Source organism: Leptidea sinapis, chromosome 20 (genome assembly GCF_905404315.1).
Source record: "Leptidea sinapis chromosome 20, ilLepSina1.1, whole genome shotgun sequence".
NCBI classification, from domain to species: Eukaryota; Metazoa; Arthropoda; class Insecta; order Lepidoptera; family Pieridae; genus Leptidea; species Leptidea sinapis.
This window is the reverse complement of record NC_066284.1, coordinates 9,611,202-9,633,787: the sequence shown is the minus strand read 5'-3', so window position 1 is coordinate 9,633,787 and position 22,586 is coordinate 9,611,202. Positions and strand designations below refer to the sequence as shown.

At 32.7% G+C, this 22,586-nt stretch overlaps 1 protein-coding gene and 1 non-coding gene across 2 annotated transcripts in view; both read right to left on the bottom strand.

The window, feature by feature from the left end:
• Window positions 1-1,181: 1,181 nt before the first annotated feature.
• LOC126970161 (paired box protein Pax-5) overlaps window positions 1,182-22,586 on the bottom strand; it is a 122,880-nt gene continuing 101,475 nt past the window's right edge. Inside the window, exons 7-12 of the mRNA XM_050815934.1 lie at window positions 22,033-22,201; window positions 18,532-18,617; window positions 17,682-17,820; window positions 6,869-7,003; window positions 3,444-3,552; window positions 1,182-1,826 (exon numbers count right to left, since the gene is read on the bottom strand). Of these exons, the coding sequence (XP_050671891.1) occupies window position 1,826; window positions 3,444-3,552; window positions 6,869-7,003; window positions 17,682-17,820; window positions 18,532-18,617; window positions 22,033-22,201 (639 nt within the window). The 3' untranslated portion in view covers window positions 1,182-1,825. The remainder of the gene's footprint in view (window positions 1,827-3,443; window positions 3,553-6,868; window positions 7,004-17,681; window positions 17,821-18,531; window positions 18,618-22,032; window positions 22,202-22,586) is intronic.
• On the bottom strand, window positions 18,938-19,045 carry LOC126970385 (U6atac minor spliceosomal RNA). The gene has a single exon (XR_007730635.1). It is a non-coding gene; the product is annotated as a U6atac minor spliceosomal RNA (small nuclear RNA).

Sequence of the window (22,586 nt, the reverse complement as noted above, 5' to 3'; positions counted from 1 at the left end):
GGAGACAAGTCACATACCAACAAAATATTGTCATTGGACAGAACAACGAAAGTAAATACAAGAAAATATTTCTGAAGTACCAGGAATTACCCAAGAAAACTCTATTAATTGGTCTTTGGCGGTTTATTGCTTACGATAAAAGCTACAAATGGAATGCAAAAAGACTTTATTACATGTCTTTGGCGTGCCTCTACACTGTATGCTTATACTTTTGAAAAAACGGGCGCATCTCGGAGTCTCATATATTTTCAACAAAAATAAAAAAATCCAACTGAGAATACCTTAAATAGAATACGCCCCTAATATATACAAAATTTTGTAACAAAATATTATCACTAATTCTCATTTATTTACAATAGAATACAAAAAGAAACTGGACGGAAAATAAATATGTTTTTCAAAACAATAAAACTATTCTAATTATAAAAAATAAAAAAGGAAACGCATAATCTCATTGTAATTTCACGACAATTGTATTTATTTGACTCATATTATATAATATTTAGTTTTCAGCATAACGTAACATTTTTGCTAATTTATCAATTATAAATTACACGATGAAAAACTATGACAAAGTTGAGTAACGGACAAAAACAGGATTTTACTTAAAGGTTACAGGTTAATAATAATGGGATAAAAAGATATATAAGGCCATTCGAGAAATTGCATATGAAGGTAAAGGGCATAAACACATCTGATACGGTCATTAAAGTAGAAAGTATTTGTATCCATCCTCGTTTGCCAAAATAAGAAGAGTTAGCACTTCAAAGTTTATAATAAAATTAAAAATGGTTTCAAAAGTAGAATTTCAATTTCAATCACTTGATAACTTTAGTGACTTTAGTAAAATTTGTAACCTTTACAAACCAAAAGCTTTCTTCGAATTTAATATTACATTTAGATGACACTTTGGCACAAAAGCTCATAGTCCTTTTTTCTAATAATAATAAATTATTACACAAAAATGTTTAAGAAATTGACTAATTGCCCGAAACTGATAATGAATAATATAAAAACTTAAAATAAATATCGATTTCAGATGACCTTTGTGAATTTGAAGGTTATTACTTTAACATAATACAATATCATATTAAATAAATTAAATTGTGCTATAGGACAGCGAATCATCTAGATCACATACACTAGGTAAATTATATGTTATACTTTTTCTGTATTCGATTTCAGATAACAAGAATATTTCACAATATTTTGAGCATTGAATAAAATAAAAATAATAGAAGTGAAGTTAAGTGTATGTGACCAACCTAATTAGGAAAATTAAATGAGGTAAACTTAAATGACAATAATAATAATTACTATCATATTATATTTACATGTAACTTTGGCTCTCTCGAACATTTACTTAAAATAATGAGTATGGATAATGAGAAAGCAAGCGTCACTGACCAAAGATAATTTAAATTGTACATATTATTTGTGTAATTTCTAACACAGACGTACGAAAGATCATATCCAATTAAACAAAAAAAAATGCTCAATTTATCGACAATACTATATTAGTATTATAGTTCCATGAAATATTGATTAATACTAATTTTAATTTTGATCACAAGTAGTATTTAAGTGATTAAAACTTTATCATACATCAACGTTAGTGTAGAATATCAGCCCAAACAAAGACCTTGGGAAGTACCTTTTGACAAAACGGTTTACAACGTTTCCTTGTGTATCGTCTGTGTCAGAACCTTGAGTAAAACGAAACGGATACTGTAATATTGTAACTATATTATCACGTTATCTAGTGTCCATATCACTTGTGTTCGTTGTGGTTCGCCGGCTACTGCTCGCACGGCGCCCTTTGATATCTGAAAAATTGTTGAAGACATTAAAGTTTATTTATTTTTTCAAGTTGTTTATTTTTATGAATTACGAGAATCTACTGCAATTCCTACTTGGTTTTATACTGTTTCTAACGAAAGAAAACACATTACTTTTGCATATGTTGCTTTCTTTTGTTAACACTCGCTAGCCTTGTGACCAAGGTCAGTCAATAAAGAATATAGAATTAAAATTATATAATTTATTTTATAATTAGAAGTAACCAGATAAGTAAGACATTTGGCAACTGATACGCCTATCTCCACTACGTATTCTTGACAGCCCAAAATTCTCACCAGCACCGCAAATGCACTCGCTACCTACATCTTTATTTTTTACAATATCAATTTTTATCTACTTTTCAGATTCACCAACAAAATGCAAAAATGAAAGAAAGCTAAATAAATGTAACGGAGGAAAATGATAGTTTAAGTTGGTAAATTTCTAATTCACTTTATTTGATAATGACATATAAACATTTACAAAATTTAAAATACATAATATCTATAACTTCAAATAAAATAAGACAAAAATATAAAAACAAGATATCTCAAATTTTTTTGTATCTCCTACGTAACTAGCCAATATATTTATTGCTATCAGATACTAATGAATAGATTGGAAACAAATTCTCTTTTACATTGCGCAATCCCCCTAACTTGAAACTTTAAAAGTGATAGCAGAATCACTTAAATGTAATGCCATAAGTTAGTCGGTGTCCCATGGGTCCATGAGCCCTTTGTAAATCTCCTCAGGGATATATAAGGGATTGCACGACAAATGTGCGAAAGAATTGTTTTTTTCGCTTTGATGGCGTTTGTTTTATGTTTTGATTAGTTGCTTTCTATTTTGAATAAGATTTTTATTACTGTATCGCTTATGACAAACTATCCAGAAACATTTATATTTTTCTTCTTTTACTCATCTTGCAATAAAAACGTCTTTAACGTTTTCTAAAGTAAGTATATATAATTTTATACAATTTGGACTTATCAAAAGAAAAGTAAACAAATATTAAGTAAGAGATATATATATACTATTTAGCATATCCCCCCCCTCACATTTAAAAACATTTATTAAATTTATCGCGAATTTTTCAAAAAATATTGTGCAGTAGTTACATTAGTACTGTATATTATGAGGTCATATTATGAGGTTGTATTCAGCTCGATATCAAAGCGAATTTGTTGTAAAAAACGTAACAAATATGCAATAAATTATCAACGTTAACGAGTGGAAAGCCACAGGCGCCAACATATCTCCCTGAGGCACACCTCAATACCTGCCGCTACCTGTGATAAAACGGCGCAGATTTATTCTACCCACACCGTCATTTGTATCGGTTGTTGTTAAATGGTGTAACGTTTTAGAGGCTCTCCAGGTGATGTATGCTTGGTCTGACTCGGGACGGGACTGTGGTCTCTCTAATGAGAAGATGTTAATATATAACGGCTAGAATGCTTCATTTAAAACACTTTTGAAAAAGTCACGTGACTTTTAATGATACAATAAATAATAGGCCAGTTAATATTCAATATTTTGATAGTGATTAGAGAAACAATTTTAATAGGTATGGCTGTGTTTTTAATATAATGTGTACTTACCACTTAGTTAGTAGACCAGTAGCGGTGGAATGGGAGTACGGACCACCATACGGAGAGTACTGGGTATAAGGTGCGGCATAAGCGTACTCACTAGCTAATGTTGCTGTACCTGAAAATTTGTGAATACAATTAAAAATGACAATGGAAATTCGTTTGCTACGGTAATGGCCTTTACAATCCTACTAATATCGTTCCTTCCTTGGCGTGCGTCCGTGCAGAATGGGATGTCATTATGCCAAATTAATGGCTGACAGGCTTGCCCTGTATGTTTCAGTATGACAACTCGATGATAATTGAATTAGCAGACGCCTTAAGACATGATTATTCTCATATTAAACATTTTATTGAGATAAAGCCTTTAGTTGCAAATGTAACGGGAAACTACTAGTTTTTATAAGCCATTTCATGTAACCAACCCACACTTGCGACCACAATAATATTGCCAAATTACGGATATTGCCTACGAAAACTGTAGATTGCTGAATTTGCCGCTAGACAGAAAAAAATTTGCTAAATATTGCATTAAATGTATTAATTAGATATTGTTAAGACATACCTCATTCTGCATATTGATAGAAAGTTTCTTTTCAGTAACTAAATCTTCATTTCTATGTGCAAAATGATAAAGTTGGTCTTACAAAAGAGTTATATTATTATGTGTATAACATTTTTATAATCTCGTAATAAATCAATCGAAATAACTTTCCGAATTCATAAATTATGAAACATTTAATAAAACTGACTTAAAAATGCATAATATTAAAATGTTATGGGAATAATTTAATCTTCAGACGCAATTTTAAAAGTATCATTGAAGTAAAATTCAATAATGTTTGACCAAGTTTAAAATCAACCGTTTTATAAATTCTAAATAAAACAAATAACGAAGCATAAAAAGATTACATCCGCTTGAACAAAACACCACGGAATGAATCACTATAAAAATCCCTAAAATCGTCTGTCGTCATTTACAATTCACAAAAACAATGGGAATTAAGAGCAACGGAACATTGGAAATACCAAAAAGTGACTTTCGACTTGAGCACTCCACTCCGAGAAAATCCAATTTTCCTCTCCCCAAATTAGTATAGTTAGAGTAATTTCACCCTTGTGATACGGTGTTACAGATCAAAATTGTGTCTTTCACATAAGATGCTTTATGCCTCTGGTCTTTAATCCACCGCAATCTGCTTTGCAGGATTGGGTGGGGGTGTTTAATAGCTCATTCGGGTCTCTATGCAAATAATTTTCGAGGGTAAAATCATACGGGCTTTGTCTGCCACCGGTAACGAACCGAAACATTATGCTAGAGAGCTTCTTCAAACGGGCAAGATATAAATATTAAATTTTGCGACAGGGCGTGGTTTATTGGATGCCATGTTTTGATTTGCGGTTAGTAATTGCCTAGACTAGATACTGCTAGATAGAGTTGTACTCTACGTCAAATATGAAAAACTTTATCGAATACATTTGCAACCTTTTCGTTGAGTTGCTATTATTAAGATAGCATAAGTATTTAACTAAGTTAATATTTCTGGCTTTACATATTATATTCTATGATATTTGAGGATTATTGTATTAGATAAAACGTTGTAAATAAATATTTATATAAAAAATAGATTTGCTATTTTATCGCTGGATATACTGGCTCCGTCTATTACGTACATAGCGAAAGTAATTGGTTAGAAGTGTTAGTAATGCATAGTTTATGCGTTGTTTGTTATTACATAACTCAATTATGTGGCTGATAGGCGTGCGAGGTACTTTGGCTTGCATCAAATAGTTTTAATAATAATTTATGTAATGATGTTGGAATTATCAGTATGATTGGATAATATTCTGAAATTAACAAAATACAAATATTTACAAACACAAATATTTATTTATTGCAACAAAATACAAAATATAAAATATCAGTGTTGGGGTCTACTTTTAGGCAAACAGTTGCCTGTAGTAGGAGTTCCCGCTCTTCCATAGCACAAACATAATAATATGATGTAATAATAAACAAGTTGACCTTAACATAAATATAATAAACTAATGGAAAGATAACTACTAACAATTATAACATATAATAAAAATTTATTTATTTGTAATCTAAACTTAATGTGCTGTGTGTGTGTGGGTATGTGTATGTGTATGTAGAAGTGTTTGTGATTGTATGTATTGGTGAGTGTGTGTGGGTGTGTGTGTTAGTTTGTAAGAACACTTAAAGATACCATATAGTACCTAACTATAATCAACGGCGTGCATTAGTTTTTTGCAAGGTACGCACTGTGGATCTAACTAGTCGTAGTTGAGTTTTGAAATATGCAAAGCTTACTGTAGGTATCTGGTAAGGAAAAATTTTATAAGTGGGTGTTCACTTGAAGTTTGATTATAAAATAACGGAACCAAAATAATTAACATTAACACTAATGCTATATTTACTAAGGTTTATAACGAGGTAGTCACTGCCTAATTGTCTATATAATATGCACGCCCCTGACTATAATATAAAATACACTATTTAGTATCCAATTCGAAGTTCTGTTCAACGTAACCTTAGCCATTCAGCCCGGCTTACTTCATAGTATGACTCTTTCTATTGACAATTTCTAGTGTTCGTAAAGAACGTGAAATATAGTATTACGAGTGGTAAGTTTCACCTGATATTATTTAGTTAATTTTATATTTAAGAACTACATTTATTCTTATATTTTCATAATTTATTATTATTAAGCCACAGACATAAAATATTAATTTATTTATTAGGTCAACTAACAAATTACACTCTTTATAGGCACACCTATGTATAGTAATAATATAGATAGGAGTAAATTCAATTATAAGTGACCACTGCATTCATTATTCTAACTACGTTAGACAGTAATAAAACTTAAACAATTTAAAAACAAAAATTTAACTAATATAAAAATTCAATATGAAAACAAAGTACTTAAATTATTTGTGTCAATTTAATGTTTTCTTTTATATTGGGCAAGTGGCAAGGAATAAATCAATATACTATATTGGTTAGTGAGTTATATGACCTGCTGCGTTTTAATAATATGCGTTTTGTACGAAGTACGACCTAGATTAGACTACAAACAAAGAATAGGCATTTTGTCTTGTTTACTTTGGAGGTACGTTTATTTGGAATTTTGACAGTATCTCTGTAGAATCTATATTAAAAATATCTAACACTATCCTTCTATCCGCCAGTTGCATCACATCAAAACGCATTAGCGTATTTTGGTAGCTTGAAAGCTGTTTCGCTAAGAGGTCATTATAAGACATATGATACATTAAGCGTCTTTGCATAGTTATGGGCTGGTAAGCGAAAGATCCAAGATTTTTTTGATCTATATGTAAAGTCAAACAATTCAAAAACCTCGCAAACAAAAAGGTAGATAAATAAATTGTAACTTAATAATAATACTTACTATCATAGTGAGCGTAGGGGGGGTATGGGGGTGCAGGTGGCTGTAGCACGACCAGGGCAGCAGCATCAGGGCTGCCTGCTGCCGAAGGTGGCTCCCCAGCACCAGGTGTGGATCCTGTGGAGTCGTTAGTGGCTGCTGTAACAATACCGATATGCTTGAAAATCTATGATACTTTAACTTAACTAACCACTAAACCCATTTCTGCTTCATTTTGTCTTCTACTGCATCTATCACAAGGAGTGTTTCGCAAAGTTGTTTCACCTAATTATTGCCGCCGAATTCAACCTTCGCACAATACGTCACAATTTAGGATATCATCTCCACCATCTGGATGTGTAGCGTTCCTCCGCAGTGCGGTTTTAAAGGATCTTTAGTCCACATACCACAAAGCTATATAATGAGCGTTCTTGTTCGGTATTTCCAGGACGATACGACATGGTAACCTTAAAAAAAATGTACACTTTCACATACACCTTTCCTTAAAGGTCGGCAACGCACTTGTGATTCGTCTGGTGTTGCAAGAGTATGTTGGCGGCGGTGATCACTTAACAATAGCCGACCGGGACACTCAATTGTCCTTCTTTTCCATAAAATAATGTAATAACAGGCACATGGGACACACCCCCTTTTATGAACCGCGATCGTATTGCATCAGATTACTTTAAGATTCAAAAGACTCAAGTTATATTGTTCTGATAATTGTAACAATGCGCAGAAGTATCTGTTTAAAATAGGCTATCGAACAAAATAACTGCTATCATCCGACCATAATGGGTATTAAAAAAAAAATGATGTGTTTATATATAAAGTTGACAAACAATATAACAAAAACAGAGTGGAAATATAGCAAATAGCCAGGTTTTACCAGTTTCCTGGATTTTCCCCCACACATTTAAATAAAAGAAAGTAAAATAAAGTTTTATCCACCAATATGTAGATAGGGTTATAGGAATAAGTTACTGAGACCTACATGTATAAGGCTTAATTGTAAATTGCTATATCAAATTAAATCAAATCAAATCAAAATCACTTTATTCATGGAGGTCACATTCAGAAAATGATACTTATGAATGTCAATAAAATTAAGTAGATTACAAGTAATTGTGTACATATACTTAATTATGAATTTTTTTTATTACAAAGTGGGAGTGTTTTTGAGTGTATGTTATGTGGGGTTTGTGTACCTTTTTCTGGAACCACTGTACCAATTCATTGAATTATTTCTCCTTTTTAAATATTTTTTTCATTTTATAGATTTTTGATCACATCAGCTCTTTCATGGAAGCTTATTTTAGTTGGTTTGAGGTACTGATTTACCTTTCAGAACTCAATCGACGTGACGTCAGAGTAGATCGCTAGTTGTGTTATGAAACCTATTCAAAACGCATTTCATTTTCTTGCATTGGAAAGTAATGAATAAAGGCACGTCGCTAAGTCAGAAGTGTAAACAACTTTTTTCGTTTAGTAAAAAGCTGATGCAAAAAGAAGCAAAATAAAACGCTTAGTCTTATTAAAGAAATACATAAAGAAGTAAAGAGAAATAAATTTGAGTATGATGAATGAAACTACCTTTTATGAAGTAAAATTATTTTTTTTTTAAACTCCTATCACCAACGAAAATGTTGGAAAGTTCCTGTTTCTTACACTTGTCAATCAGAAAATTAGTCCTCGTGTAATTTTACATATAACCAGTTGTTCCGGCTTTTCATAAAATCCATAGGTTCCTTTTTTCCGTTTATTGTACAAAACGAAAACATATAGTAAGACTTACTTAATTAAATACCACTAAAGCCCCTAAAGGGTTCACCTGGGTAAATATTACTTGATTGATGTTCTAAATATTCCTTTTTTCAGTAAGCTTATACATTTCCTGTTCATTGTAATATATAAATTTTGTAGGTTTTCTGACACTCCGTTATTTATTATACTAGGTACTAGCCGACCCGACAGACTTATATATATATTCATAATAAAAAAAAATTTTGCGCGTTGGAAATTCCTAATATCTTAGCTGACCTACTCAATTTCAAGTCTCTACGCCAAATGGTCTCAGAGATATCGTGTCGAGTCAATCCAAAGGTGGAAATCTCTTACATATTTATATATGTAAGAGATTCTGTCCATCCATCTTTATAGATGGACGGTTGCCTGACCACCTTTTCATCACTTGAGCCTCTTGACTGTTTGCTCCTTTAAAATATAAAAACATGTTCCTTGTACACATAATTTCAATGTCTTTGAGCTAGGATACTAACGGAAATTATTAACAACATTAAAACTAAACAAATACGGAAAGGAGAAAACAACACTGGTTCAACTTGTTCACAAAATTGACACAGCTTTCCTGTTCTCTCTTGACAGCAGTTCTACGGTTAAAACTCCTTTCATTAACCTTGCTAATTGGCCTTAGATAATTTATACGTCTAGATACAGCCTTTAGCTGCTAAACAATGGATGAAAACAGGCCCGCTTTATTACTGTAGACTAGTACTGTTTGACGACTTGTATAGCCGAGTGGTTAGCGATCCTACCTACTAAGCTCCCGGATTCGAATCCTGGCAAGCATTTTATATCATGAATATGGATGTTTGTTTCCGAGTCATGGATGTTCAAATGTATTTATGTACGAGTATGTTTATGTGAATTTATGTATATTTAAGTAAGTATATTGTATTAAATATATCATTGTCTTGTAACCCATAACACAGGCTATATATGCTTAACTTGGGGCAAGATAATTTGTGTAAAAAGTGTGTCAATATTATTATTATTACTGTAGTGTGGATGACAAGCGACGTCTTACATTCGCGATTTGTACATCACTTTGTGTTAGTGTCCGGGAATTCCTCAAAATAGAGATTAACATTCAATGTCAATTTTTTTTCGACGTTTTGACAGCTGTTACAGACCTAAAGCTTTAGTAATTAATTTTAAAATCGTTCGTTCTACTTCCAAGATATCTATAATGTGTGCTTTTACAAGAATTACTCGAATAACAGCATTTGATTTCAAGCTACTATTATTACATGCATACAATAGTTTTTAAGCAACGTTTTTGTAATCAAAATATTGCTACGTAACCATTCACAAACTTGTTTCGTTCTAGGAAGCGCAATAGTTATAAATCTATCACAACATTGTTTTCCGATAGTTCTCCACAATTCCTGCTCTAGTTTCGAAATTACTTGAATAGTTTTACGTTGTTTTTATATTTTCATTTTAAAATAAAGATTCAAGTGTATCGGCTCTTTACATCGTACATTTCAATTTCGCATACAAATCTTCTCATAAATAATAAAAACTCATGAATTCTGCACATTTTAACAATGATTATCATAGATAATAATCATAGACTAAATAGATTGAAGCGGTCGATCGGTAATAAATGTTCTCAGTACATATCAGTGGGAGGCTCCTTTGCACAGGATGCCGGCTAGATTATGGGTACCGCAACGGCGCCTATTTCTACCGTGAAGCAGTAACATGTAAACATTGTCGTGTTTCGGTCTGAAGGGGGCCGTAGCTAGTGAAATTACTGGGCAAATGAGACTTAACATCTAAAATGACCATGTTAATTTACTAACGAACAAAATAATCAATATTTTAATACGTAATGCAAAAACCGAAAAGAAATCTCTTTAGTTTTTGTTGCTGACGCAGAGTCAGTTTTGGGCACAGTAAAAGATGAGAAAGATAAAACGAATAGCATTATAATATATTGTAAAGAAAATTAATAAATGTAATTGAGTATTTCAATCAATATATACGTTCTTTTCAACATTGTTCAACAAGCAAAAGAGTGTCTGATAATAATAATAATATTCACACACTTTTTACACAAATTATCTTGCCCCAAGTTAAGCATATATAGCCTGTGTTATGGGTTACAAGACAACGATATATTTAATACAATATACTTACTTAAACATACATAAATTCATATAAACATACATAAATACATTTAAACATCCATGACTCGGAAACAAACATCTATATTCATCATATAAATGCTTGCACCTACCGGGATTCGAACCCGGGACCTCTAGCTTAGTAGGTAGGATCGCTAACCACTCGGCTATACAGATAAATAGCCGATGACAGAATTCATTACTAAAAGCTTAGAAACGTCCAGATAGATTGTGACAGCTGTGAACACGTCGAAAAAAATAGTGGCAAACTGTTCTCTTTATTTTCAGCAACAACGCACGCACACATAAAGTAGCATACATACCGCGAGTGTAAGACGTAGCAGCTGTCATGCACACTATGGTCATAAGCCTGGCCAATTTCATGCGATGCCTAAGAGCAAGAGGCTCTATCTAGACGTATAAATTATCAACGACAATAAGATTAAATAGCAAATTTTTCTTAGCTATTGGTGGACAAAAACCTTATGAAAGTTGTATCGTTAAGTTTTTTTTAATTATGGCCGAAACACGACTTCTGGAAGACCTCTATAGTCTTTTATATGTTAGTAATCAGGGAGTTATTTTGTCTTGCTGTTTCTGTTCGTGGTAACAACGCCCTTTAGTTTTAAACTACATGACATTTAAATATCACGGTGACTTGCAAATAAGATTTTAACATTACAGCGTTGAATTTCAGTGTATTTTTCACTTTTATTTATTTTTATAACTCACAAATATTGACTTAATATGTTAATAGAGGAGGAGACCAGCATTTCTATTAGAAGTTTCAGTAAGCATACTGAATTGCTAAATTAAATTACACTTAACAATTTTTTTTTAATTTAAGGCTGTGATTACCTAATGCCACAGCCTGAATAATTAAAATATTAATACACTTAAGCCACCATCCTACAAATGAAAACATAAGGAAATAGTAGTATACAAACTTTAGATAGTTTTGGGTTAAGTGCCCATTTCACGTTTTTTATATTATACTAGCTGCCCCGACAGACGTTGTTCTGTAAATAATAAAAAATATACTGTTTTCTATGTTTTAAATGCTCCTGTTGTAATAATGAAGTTGTTTCACAGCGGAACTGTCAAACCGTGCGTCACTCAATTCTCTCATAGAAAACATGTCCATACAAAACAAATATTGAAAATAAAAAATTATTTTGGGTCCCAAATCGAAATAAAAACTATCTTATCTCTCAAATTAGACCGAACTACACTGCATTAAGTAATCCCCATTAAAATCCGTTCTTTATTTTTGGAGTCCATCGCGGACAAATAACGTGTCACGTAATTAATATATATTAAGATTTATTGCGGATAAATATGTATTATATTTTCGAGCGTTATTTTTTAAAGTAAAACTTATTTATGCGTGTTGGGCACTTTTTGGCAGGGGATAATCTTATAGGTTCGCGTCACTGACATGCTCATGACTGTCACATGCGATAAATAAATAATTAAAAAATAAAAATATATAGTTAGACACTTTTTTGATGGGTGAAATCTCGTAAGTTCAAGTAGCTATACAGCTGACGTATTGTGCAACATTAGTGCTGTGTATATCTTATAAGTGAAATTGAATGGATTTAGTGAAAAGTCCAATGTGTATTTACTATGCATTGTTGAAATAATGTTTTTGTTTCATTGTTTTAAAAACAAATTGAAATTAATTATTTAATTGTATTCAAACATTATGAAATTACAAATTTTAATACTTAAAGTTATAAGTTTTCACTGCTATCGGCAGTAACTACAACTGATTTTTTTTTGTTAACGACCCAAGTCAAATGTCACTACAGTGAAAAGTTCGTATGCATATCAGTCGCGCCACAAATCGATGCCTAGTTAATTAAAAACACGACGTATTGATGGGCAATCTAAATCGTACACAATTTATATTCCAATACAACCTGGCACGCTGAATCGCATCTAGTGACACCCTTCAATCACTGCAACCAATTATCGAATATAACAAGTATATTTTTCACGATTTAGGCCCTCTCTACACTATACGATTAATTTATAGCTTTAGATATCTTTTAGTTAGAAAGGATTTTACCACATTCTTTTGCATAACAGCAATTAATACTTTATAGTATATTATTAATTAATTATATTATTAATTTACTTATGATTGTCAAAAATATAAATATTTTTCATATTGAATCTACCGCTACTTCGTAAAGGCTTGAGCTAATGAGAAGAAGTAGCAAGAAACTCATTGCCACTCTTTTATATCAAGATTTACATTTCTATCGATTTACAAATCATTTCAATTACAATATAATATGTAAAATGATGCAACAAACATATTATGAGGAATTTTAAATTCAAATATTTTTCATCAACAAATTTAGAAAACTTAACTAATCTGTTCTTCTATAAAGAAAAATATACTTATACATTTTAACCGATGTAAAATTTAACTTAAACTAAAATTGTTTCGAAATAAACAATAAATAATAGGTATATTGCAACGTTTTTGGTATCTTATATCTTACCGTCAAACTATGGTCATATTACAGTTTTGTATGACTTTGTACTAGTTTTAAGTGTACTATTGTTTAACGACAAATAAATAAAAACAAAAACTTAACAAACCAAATTTTCAAACATGATTCTATTATGTGGGACTTAACTTGGATTTCTCATATTATTATGTATAGGTTTAAGTTAATGTTATTTTATGTCTTAACTTCTCTTCAAAATTGCAATTAAAACCCAATTTACTCTATTACTTAATTTTTACAAAAAATTCTTGACACAAAGATGCAGCGATTGTTAATATATATAAGTCCAGTGTTCTGATGATTGTTTCCAGTAGACTCCTACACTAATGAACGGCTTTGGAGTACAGTTTAGTCCAACTTGAGAGATAGGATAGTTTTTTTTTTATTTTGGACTTTTATTATTATTTTTTTGTTCCAATACTTTTCATGAGAGAATTTATGATGCACGGTTTGACAGTTTATGTTGGGAAACAACTTCATTACAACAACAGGAAGCATATTTTACGTAATAATTTTTAATGTTACGAAATAATTCTTGATGTTATGAAAAATTATTGACAAATTCATAAAAAAACAGTATTTTATTTATTATGTACAGAAAAACGTCTGTTGGGTCAGCTATTTTCCATATAAATTGTTTATTATTACCATGCTGAATTGCAAAAATGTATTAAGTTGGAATCAAAATAGATTAAACCAAACAGGAACTAAACTGAATGAGAAAGACGTTAACTATAATTTTGTTAGATTCCCATAGAAGTTGTAATTCAATCTTTGAGGTTGTGGTTAGTGTAGTAACAAATACTATCTATCACGTGAGAAAACTCATTTATGAATGAAAGCCTCTCTGAATGCATCTCTTGAGTAGATGAGTTATATCTTTGTAAGTATGTATATGTGAGTGTTTTAGTATTTTTTGTATTGCATACTTAGCCTTAAGGTAGTCTGGTGTGTCTAAAATGGAAAAAGTACAGCTTACGGGGAGCGTTACTGCCTCGAAGAAGGAGTGATCTTTAAAATTATACAGCCTGGCTAACTTTTTATAATCTATGGTGTGAATCTTGAAAACTGGCTGGCAAATGCAGTTTTACAGGGTACTTTCAGAGATATCTCTTTGGGAGATTTAGGCAGGCGGGTTAATATAAATATATTTATTCCCACCTCGATGAAAAGCTGCCTTTTACTCCCTCGTACGAGGGACAAAAGTGGCCGATTCTCTCCCGGCAAGACGACTTTTGTCCCTCGTACCAGGGACTAAACGCAAGCCTTTCATCCAGCTGGGAAGAAAAATGGTATACGCACCACGTGAGATAAGAAGGACATTGCCGTCCGTGATTGTCACTATTCTATATAATATTTTTTAATATTGATACACTTTTACACAAATTATCTTGCCCCAAACTAAACATAGCCTGCAACATGGGTGTAAGACGAGGATATATTTATTATAATACACATTAATATATATTAATTCGGAATCAAACCCGGGACCTCTTACTTAGTAGGCATGCTCACTAATCATTATGCCAAATGAGTCGTCAACAAAAAGGTTACAGACTTACATTTACCAAGACCTTAGACATATAATATAAAAGCGTTTCAATTGAAAAGTATTAAAACACCAATACCCTTGAAAATAACTCAGTTGTTTTTTTAATATAAAAACTAAAAAAATAATGTTCACACATTCTGTACGAATTCACTCTGTATATTTTTCTCTAACGCGCTAAAAAAGTATTTTTTGTCAGAAAACTTGACTTGATAGTAACTGATACGCCCTGCTAATTACACAGCAGTACCGTTCAAGATTGTTGATTTAACCCTATATTGTGGCTGGCATCGTAACTGCGCTCGTCACTTTGAGATATAATGTTAAGTCTCATTAGTCAAGTCTTCAAGATAATTTATACGTCTAAATCGATGTTCTTCCTGCTAGACAACCGAAAAAACAGGTCAAATTTATTACTTTAGTGTGCGTGACAAGCTACATCTTAGAATAGCGATTTGTATGTCACTTTATTTTAGTGTGCGTGCATTGCTCAAAATAGAGGTTAATTTTTCTCTAGTCTAGTACTTTCATCAGCTACGGCACCCTTATCACAATAACTACCTATCAGTGGGAGGCTCCTTTGCACAGGATGCCGGCTAGATTATTGTGTACCACATCGACACCTATTTCTGCCGTGAAGCTGTAATGTGTAAGCATTATTGTGTTTCGGTCTGAAGGGCGCCGTAGCTAGTGAAATAACTGGGTAACATCTTTTGTCTCAAGGTGACGAGCGCAGTTGTAGTGCCATTCAGAATTTCTAGGGTTTTTCAAGAATCCTGTGCGACACTACATTGTTTTGGGCAGGGCGTATCAATTACCATCAGCTGAACGTCCTGCTCGTCTTGTCCCTTATTTTCATACAAAAAAATGCTAGCACATTATTACTTCACGCCAAAAAAATATAAGCATATAAAGAAACAAATATAAAAAGATATTTATTTACATAAGCACATTATATGTTGAGCCATTGTAATGATATTCGTTCGTTTCTAAACGTTATGATATTGTGTAAAGTCGGATAACTAAGTGTCATTATCTAAGATACAAAAGCTAAGATCGCTTTACACAGCTAGATACAGGTGTAAATGACACCGCAGTGTAAAGTTACACAGCTCCGGTCACCAGGATGTGGTCGAGATCTACTCTCGGCGCTAGCGTTTCCGTTCAAGTGACTGTATTGTGATTGTTGAGCTGGGCTCAATTGATGGTTGGTGTTGTAGTTGGCAATTAATTTTCTTTTTTTATAATGACGATGATCAAGTGATCACTCCTTGCCATGCGACACTACATCTATACATAGTTAATAATTAAGTGTTTTTTTTTATGAAAATAAGGGACGTGACGAGCAGGACGTTCAGCTGATGGTAATTGAGTCCTGCCCGTGACAATGCAGTGCCGCTCAGGACTCTTAAAAAAATCTGAGCGGCACTACAATTGCGCTCGTCACCTTGAGACATAAGATGTCAAGTCTCCTTTGCTCAGTAATTTCACTAGCTACGGCGCCCTTAAGACCAAAACACAATAATGTTAACACATTACTGCTTCACGGCAGAAATAGGTGCCGTTGTGGTAGCCATTATCTATCAGGCATCCTGCCAAAGGAGCCTGTCACTGGTCACTAGAGGCCGTCAAACGTGAAGGAAGTTTGGGACCGTGTCTAAGTATGCAGCTATTTAGGTATATTGAACGGAAACGATTGAACCGAAATAGTCAATTGTTAGATATGAACAGTTAGCGACCTACTGTAGGTACTGAAATCCGGAGATGTGGTTTTATTAAAGCAATTTTATAAAATTCACTTTTTTCAAATTCTAATTAAAAGATCATTTCTATACTCAGCTAATAAACTATTTATAAAAGTGTCATAAACGTTTCACAATAATTTATGACTTCTTCGGTAAAGCTGATCTTTACTGGGAAGTGGTAACAAATTCAATAACATTCTTTCAATTGAAGGTAATCAACTTGAATCTCTTGATGTTAGGTGATCACCTCGCCCGCTAACTACATTATTAATAATGAGTTTTATTTTAATTTTCAGTTCCAGGGAGATTAGCAAAAAGGCCTGAATTTGCAATCTTTTTTCCGTCGGGAGTTAGTTTTTAAATGAAAATTAAGAAATTTTAAAACTTTACCTAGTTATTTATTATCTTATATCTTTAAACGAGCAATTCTTGTATATATATATATAATTGGAATCTCGGAATCGGCTCCAACGATTTTCATAAAATTTATTATATAGGGTATACGGGGGCGATCAATCGATCTAGCTAGGTTTCAATTTAAAAAAATGTAGTTTTATCCGTTTTAATGAGAAACAGCTACAATAACTTTAGAATACAAAGGTAAATTTCGACACTATATACAGGACTATAGTAGCTCAGATGGGACATTGGATGATCCGGAAAGCAGAAGACCCGGTTCGAATCCAGATGTCCTATTAGTTTTTTTTTTTAAATTCAAGTTTGTACATTCTTAAAAATCCGAGCAAGGCTCGGTTGTCCGGATATTGTATACTTAAAATGTAAAAAAAACGCCTAAAGATCACATGACAGAATTGAAACTGTATAAAAAGAAGATCAATAATAAGAAATAAAATTAATACACTCACTGATCTATCACCATTTTCATACTACCCACAAAAAAGCGCGAAGTGCGCCTAAAAAAGACTTCTTGCTAGTGATGTAACTTAATAAACAGAGTTTTGGGTTTTTCGAGAATCCTGAGTGGCACTGCATTTTAATAGGCATGTCGTATCAATTGCCATCAGCTGAACGTCCTGCTCGTCGCGTCCCTTAATGTCGTAAAAAAAATTTGAAGTTTGGCCTTACCGGAATGTGGTGCATAATGCGGATGGGCCGCGTGTTCATACGGCGCTTCGAACAACTCCCCGTAGTAACCCGTCCCTCCACCCAGCTCCGAGAGTAGTTTGTATTCGTCCTTGAGACTCCACTTCGATGACGACCAGAGCTGAAATTTAAATATGGTTTTAGTTATTTTGTATAGCCATCCGTGTGTACAATACAACATGATCCCAGAAAATATACAAAACAAATGTAAAAAAATTGTTATTTTCAAGTGATATCTCTCACCCCTGGGATTAATTATGCAAATTAAATTTGTATCCAAAATTGGACGTAGTTCCTGAAAAACGTTCCAAGCTACAAACACTACATTTTAATGATATCATGTTTAAAGTTTAATATATATTAGTGTATTCCATACATGTGAGTTGGGCTACAAGTGATGAAGTCATCTAAAGAGTGACAGTAGGGCTGCTATTTTTTGTCAATGTGACCAGTTTTGTGTTCTTAACTCAATTTCTACATGATTGTGGTTTGTAACGTTTTCTGGAATTACGTCCAATTATGAACGACTAATTTGTATAATTTAACCTAGAAGTTAGGGATATCGCTTTAAAATAACAAATTGTTTAGATTTGAAAGAGCGACATCTCAAGTCAATTTCTTAGTATGCAATTATTGGGGTTGGGGGGCCACAACCTGAGAGTTGAACAAGACAAGATTTACGAAACATGCGTCACTCGAACGGTTGGCTTAGTTGGTAAGAGCGCTCGGACGGAATCCGAGGGTTCACGGGTTTAGTCCCATATCATTCTTAAATTTTGGTTACAAATTTAATTGGTATAATAATAATTTAATTTGCATATTTAAAACTTACGTTAGAATATATTTGGTCCCCGTTGTAATGACTTCTCTGTCTCTTGATATCATCTTCTGAATGGCTGTTGAAGTCGCGATTCTCATCTATACCAAGAAAACAAATGTTTAATCAAAAATGGTAATATATGAGAAAAAAATTATATAAAATACCTTATATTAATAAATTAAAAATTTTGCGTATAATAATGTAACGTCTAACGTTGTTTGTTCGCGATGAACTCTGAATCGATTTTAATAAAATATTGCACGTCGTGATCAATGTTTTAGTTAAAATTTTAATTCTGTATGAATAATTCTAGGACATGCATTGACGCACAGTTTGACAGTTCTGCTGTGACAGTATTTCTGAGTTTTGAAATGCTTAAAACATGACAAGTATATTTTGTGTTGTAGTGGTCAGTAATATAAAGTAATTAATTTAATAAAATATGTAGTAAAGTTATGCCTTATCCATTTTATGTGTTCCATCCTTGTCAAGGGGAGTGCTAATCTTCTCTCCTTTCAATAGACACAGTAGTGAGCATAGATAATACACTATATAAGTCAGCGCCGTCTGTATATATATTAACTTCTCAATAAACTTTGATAGCGTGTTCTAGAAATTCACAGTTAATTCACTTAATGTTATATTTTATGTTAAAACTACTGACAAGCATAGTAGTTTGTACTATTTTCAGTGGCTTTAGACTAATTAATTTAATTTATTTGTATTTTTGTCGGTAATTCCCTTCCAGAGAAAAAAACAGAGAACGGTCAAATTTCTCCTTCCGAATTAATTATTAATCTTTTCTTAAATTCGATTAAGTAAACTACTATTGACAATAATCGTACTTGTCAGTGTTGTAAAATAGGGCCCAGAAAGCAATCATCAATTTCAAAATAACTGATGAATATACACAAAATACTGGAGAGTACATGCAGTATAAAGGACGGTTATGGCATCCGCAACCGGAAAAGGGGTTAGAATTTAAAGAGAAGTTATAAGTTAATATAATATGGCCACAATTTGTGCTGGGCTTAATAGCACAGTAAATCTTGCCAGTTCCGCTCAACGAACACTATGAAAAGGACTAGGGATGGGACTTTACTCGATGGATAATTATATCGAATCTGTTACGCATTACCTTCTTTTTGTTTTTTTTTTTTTTAATTAAATTAATTTGGTGTTTTTGCTTAACAAGGTTGGTATATAAGAAAACCACTACCAGAAGAATTGGTTAATCATTTCCTAGGTATTGTTATCATTGTATCATCACCAAATAAAAAGTCCGAAATATATCTATGATAAGGTATTGAATTTAATTGTATAACATATGATAATTTTTATTCTTTTTTTCAGCTAATTTTGACGTTAAATTATTATAAGCCTAAAGTTAAATTTGTCTAAGTCAACTAGATGTGTTGTATCATTATATTTCAAATATCATAAACAGTGTTTAATTTACAATATTATTTGTTTAAATTGAAATACAGTCACAATATACAAACAAACCGTGCGAGAGAGAAAAACATCTTAAATTGAAACACAGCAATATAGAAATGGTGAGCGAATCTTTTGTTACTGTAACCGATTTTCATTGACAAGTGGTTAACAGCCAGCCACGCTTGGAGTTAACTTCTCTAGATTTTGAATTTTAAACTAGCAAACGTACACATTGATAAATCAAAATTGATTCCGCATTTTCGGGCTGTCAGTTAGCATAAATGTTTGCAGTTATGTTATTCTTAGTCAATAGTTCAAAGCGTAAACAAAAACCCACTGCAATTTATCGATAAACCACAGGCCATCACTACTCAGCATAAAGAAGGCGAGGCCTCGCGGGATTCACAATATTTTGAATCCCTACTGTGTTATAACAATGAAGTTTTTATGATAGTAATGTTGTAAAAACATTTACTTGGTAGTAGTACTTCAGGAGACTTCAGGAGTCTGTCTTGGTTAGTTAATACAACAGTAGGGAGTCTGGAGCAAAAACAAGTTTGGTCATTAGTTTTTACTTAAGTAGCCAGTTAAGCACGTTCCATGATTACGGTTACTAAAAAAAGATTTGATACTAATTGTTGTAAAATATAGTTGTTTATATCATTAGTACTCTGTGGCTAACGGGCGTTCCCAATATACTATCTACAGATAGAGATAAATTATTACCTTCTACTATCAGTAATCTGAAGCTGTCCCAATATACCCGATAAGTCATTTTTATCGCCTTATAATGGGTCGCGTGAATTGCAATTACCATACAAACTTTTATCGCTGGTAAGCTATACGTCATCCCATTGACAGACAGTGTGTATGGATAAGGTGAGTTACCGTCGATAAGTTTATTGGGACAGAAAAGTCAACGATAGTTACGATTTTTATCTCAAGTAAGAGATAGACTGAATATTGGGAACGGCCGTAAGACAAATGTATGGTTCTGGTAACATTTACTGTGGTTACCTTATATTGGGTGTAAAAACTGAAATGTGATTATCATTACAAATAATGGACGCTAAGCTAAATTTTAACTTAAAATATACTACTTCAATTATTGAAACTGGATCTTTGATTTAATAATACTACACTAATCGATATAAGAAATTACAAAATTTGTATTTACCAAAAAGTTCTTACTTCCTTTCTTGACAAAGACAATTAAAATTTAAGTAAAAAATATATAAGAATAGAGAATGATATTTATTATTATAAAATAGTGTTGTTTTCTTTTACTAAAAGATCTATTTATTTTACTGTAGTATTGTTATCGCGACTTCACCAAATGTCCCAACGGGATACTAGCACTGGGTTAACCACCAAAACCATCTCCGAATATGGTTGGGATTAATTTGTAATTATAGAAACAAAATTTATTCCACACCTTGTGTTTTTTAGTTATCACTTTTTTCTGCTCATGTGTTATTTTTTAATATATAAAAAATATATTTCATCTTTGCGTTATAAGTAAACAAATTTATTTATTTTCTTAACAGCTATTTTTTAAGTTTAAGTCAAACACTTGTTAGTAAGCTTTAGCTGTGTATTGGGAAACATTTTTTTTTATGGAATAGGAGGACAAACGAGCGTACGGGTCACCTGTTGTTAAGTGATTGCCGCCGCCCACAATATCTTGCAAAACCAGAGGAATCACAGGAGCGTTGCCGGCCTTTAAGGAAGGTGTACGCGCTTTTTTTGAAGGTACCCATGTCGTATCGTCCCGGAAACACCGCACAAGGTAGCTCATTCCACAGTTTTGTAGTACGTGGAAGAAAGCTCCTTGAAAACCGCACTTGTGGAGGAGCGCCACACATCCAGATGGTGAGGATGTTATCCTAACTTCTGGCGTGTCGTGCAAAGGTGGAATGCGGCGGCAGGAATCAGGTTAAATAGCTCTTCGGAACACTCCCCGTGATAAATGCGGTACAAGACACACAATGAAGCGACTTCTCTACGCAACGCCAAGTGATTAATTTGAAATTTGAAAAATTTGATTAATTTCTTAAGGTATCAAGTAATACGTACCCTGGTCTTCGTGTCTCTTCCTCTTCAGTGGATTTCCATTATGGAGACTCTCGACCTGCTCTATACCGAGGATGCCGTTGATGCTGTAGCTTCCACTGTTAGTTACGTGCTGGTCTGTTGTAGGTGACAGGACTGCTGTTGTGCCCGCATTGCCGGCATGGGTGATAACCTGCGAATATTTATACTTTTAATGTAAATTGAACTTGTAACTAAAGAGCTCAGTTTTCTGCCTAAATCAAAAAGGAGTTTGATATGTTTTTGATATGTTTATTCCGTAGAAATTCTTTATCAGCCTATCGTATGAAAGACGAGACGAAGACGTCACTGGTCCCAGGGGCGTGGATCTAATTAGTCGTAGTTGAGCTTTAGTATGTGCAAAGATTTCATACCGCAGGTATCTAGTATCTAGCGTCAGGAAAAATTTTATTAGTGCGTGTTTAAAAGAAGTTTGGTTATAATATAACGGAACCAAATTAAACTAAATCAACTTTAACACTAGTTCTTTATTCATTTAGGTTCATAAAGAGGTAGGTACTACCTAATTGCCTATATGA